Genomic DNA, 2,548 nt, shown 5'->3' with positions numbered 1-2,548 from the left:
TAGCTGCTCCTGGGCCTGGTTGTAGCTGCTCCTGGGCCTGGTTGTAGCTGCTCCTGGGCCTGGTTGTAGCTGCTCCTGGGCCTGGTTGTAGCTGCTCCTGGGACTGGTTGTAGCTGCTCCTTGGCCTGGTTGTAGCTGCTCCTGGGACTGGTTGTAGCTGCTCCTGGGCCTGGTTGTAGCTGCTCCTGGGCCTGGTTGTATCTGCTCCTGGGCCTGGTTGTAGCTGCACCTGGGCCTGGTTGTAGCTGCTCATCACAGACAGCAGATCCAGCTCCTTGGACTAAACTCGACACTCCTTTATTGACTTTTATGATTTTTTTTTTTTTATTGAATAGTTTGATTTTAAAGCTCCCGTGAGGTGCAGTGTCCATCTGCACGTCTGCACACGGCAGCCATCTTGAATCTAATCTCATATGTATATGTATGTGTATATATATGTATGTATATGTATATATGTATATGTATGTGTATATATATGTATGTATATGTATGTATATATGTATATATATATATATATATATATGTATATGTTTGTGTATATATATGTATATGTATATATGTATATGTTTGTGTATATATATGTATATGTATATATGTATATGTATGTGTATGTATATGTATATGTATATATGTATATGTATGTGTATGTATATGTTTGTGTATATATATGTATATGTATATATGTATATGTATGTGTATATATATGTATATGTATATATGTATATGTATGTGTATATATATGTATATATGTATGTGTATGTATATGTATATGTATATATGTATGTATATGTATATGTATATATGTATGTGTATGTATATGTATATGTATATATGTATATGTATGTATATGTATATGTATATATGTATATGTATGTGTATGTATATGTATATGTATATATGTATGTGTATGTATATGTATATGTATATATGTATATGTATGTGTATGTATATGTATGTATACGTATATACGTATATGTATGTGTATGTATGTATGTATATGTATGTGCATGTGTATGTATGTATGTATATGTATGTACATGTGTATATATATATATGTATACATATACATATATGTATATATATATTTATATATATGTATATATATATTCATATATGTATATATATATATATATATATACACATATATGTATATATGTATATATATATATATATATATATATATATATATATATACATATATGTGTATACTGCTAGTTATCGGTTTACACTTTTCAGGTTTGTTGACGTTCATCACTGAGGTAAACCCGAATTAGAACTTCTTTTACTGTGGTTTTTTTTGTAAGGAGAGTTTACCACTCTGCATATGTCAGTACTTCTGTTCAGAACAAAGCCTATTACATGTAAACTCTCATCGTGAATAGACTGTGACCATGTAAGCAATACATTCTAATTATTTAAACTGAAAACAGTTCAGTCCTGTCAAAGAATTTTGTGCATGTAAACATCGCTTCAGATGTGTGACTGCAGACCGAACTGATCTCCAGTGTAAACTAAAGTGATTTTGGTGTAAAAGCCTTTAAACAGCAGCAGGATCAGGTCATCTCATTCCATGTTGTTGAAGAAATGGACATGTTTGAGCTGCTTGCTGTTTGTACCGACAGTTTTCAAGTGGGCGAGCGCAGTTGTTTCAGTGTGAACTCTGTCTTTAGCTTTTTAGCTAGTGTGCCTGTTTTGCGCGTGTCTAGCTTAGCGCTATGGCAGGGCAGAGGGTGCGGGCAGTTTGGTTCTGTTGACAGGGTGGGACGTGCCGCTTGTATAATGTTAGGGTAAACACGGGATCTTATTGATTTCTAATGCAGGTAAAATGTTGATGTTTATTCAAAGCAACTTCACAAAACACTTTAAGGAAATGTGTTTTACTGTTCGTTTCTTGTATTGTGTTTATCTGAAAATAACGTTTGTATCTGGCAGATTACGAGCCCCAGTCCATCTGCGATCATCTGCAGTACATTTTTGCACTCATGCAGAACAGCAACAGAAAGTATATCGACCCTTCAGGACTAGTCAGAGCACTAGGTCTGGATACAGGACAACAACAGGTAATGACACAAACCACTAGATATTCTTCAAGAGTCACAACTGGTTTCACACTTTGACACATATTCAGTGTTGACTTTGTTTTGAAACAATTTCTCTACTAATATTTTACCCAAAGAAATACATTTGCTTTAACTTTTTTTTACTTTTAGCCGGCTTTTTTCAACTTGTCTAGCTAACCTTTAGCTAATTTGAACTGGTGTCTTGAACCTTTTAGCTATTGTTCTGCCTTTTAAAGTTTTAACAACCTTATTTCAACTTCTTCAGCAATTTTTAGTAGCGACTTGTTCAGCGCCCTATTCTTTCCCTCCTCACAATATCGATATTTCAGCTGGTATTGGACATTTTGGTAACAGAAGGAATCACTCAATATGTCACACGCTGTGTACATACAATCAAACACTGTGTACATACAGTCACACGCTGTGTACATGCAATCACACGCTGTGTACATGCAATCACACGCTGTGTACATGCAATCACATGCTGT

At 34.7% G+C, this 2,548-nt stretch overlaps 1 protein-coding gene across 1 annotated transcript in view; it reads left to right on the top strand.

The window, feature by feature from the left end:
• Window positions 1-1,932: 1,932 nt before the first annotated feature.
• usp48 (ubiquitin specific peptidase 48) overlaps window positions 1,933-2,548 on the top strand; it is a gene marked incomplete at its 5' end in the record, with an annotated part of 242,914 nt that continues 242,298 nt past the window's right edge. Inside the window, 1 exon segment of the mRNA XM_037678534.1 lies at window positions 1,933-2,060. Coding sequence (XP_037534462.1) covers window positions 1,933-2,060 — 128 coding nt within the window.

This window comes from Nematolebias whitei, chromosome 7 (assembly GCF_014905685.2).
Source record: "Nematolebias whitei isolate Nwh7 chromosome 7, NemWhi1, whole genome shotgun sequence".
Lineage (NCBI taxonomy): Eukaryota > Metazoa > Chordata > Actinopteri > Cyprinodontiformes > Rivulidae > Nematolebias > Nematolebias whitei.
The sequence above is the reverse complement of the archived record's forward strand: the minus strand, read 5'-3'. Positions and strand labels throughout refer to the sequence as shown.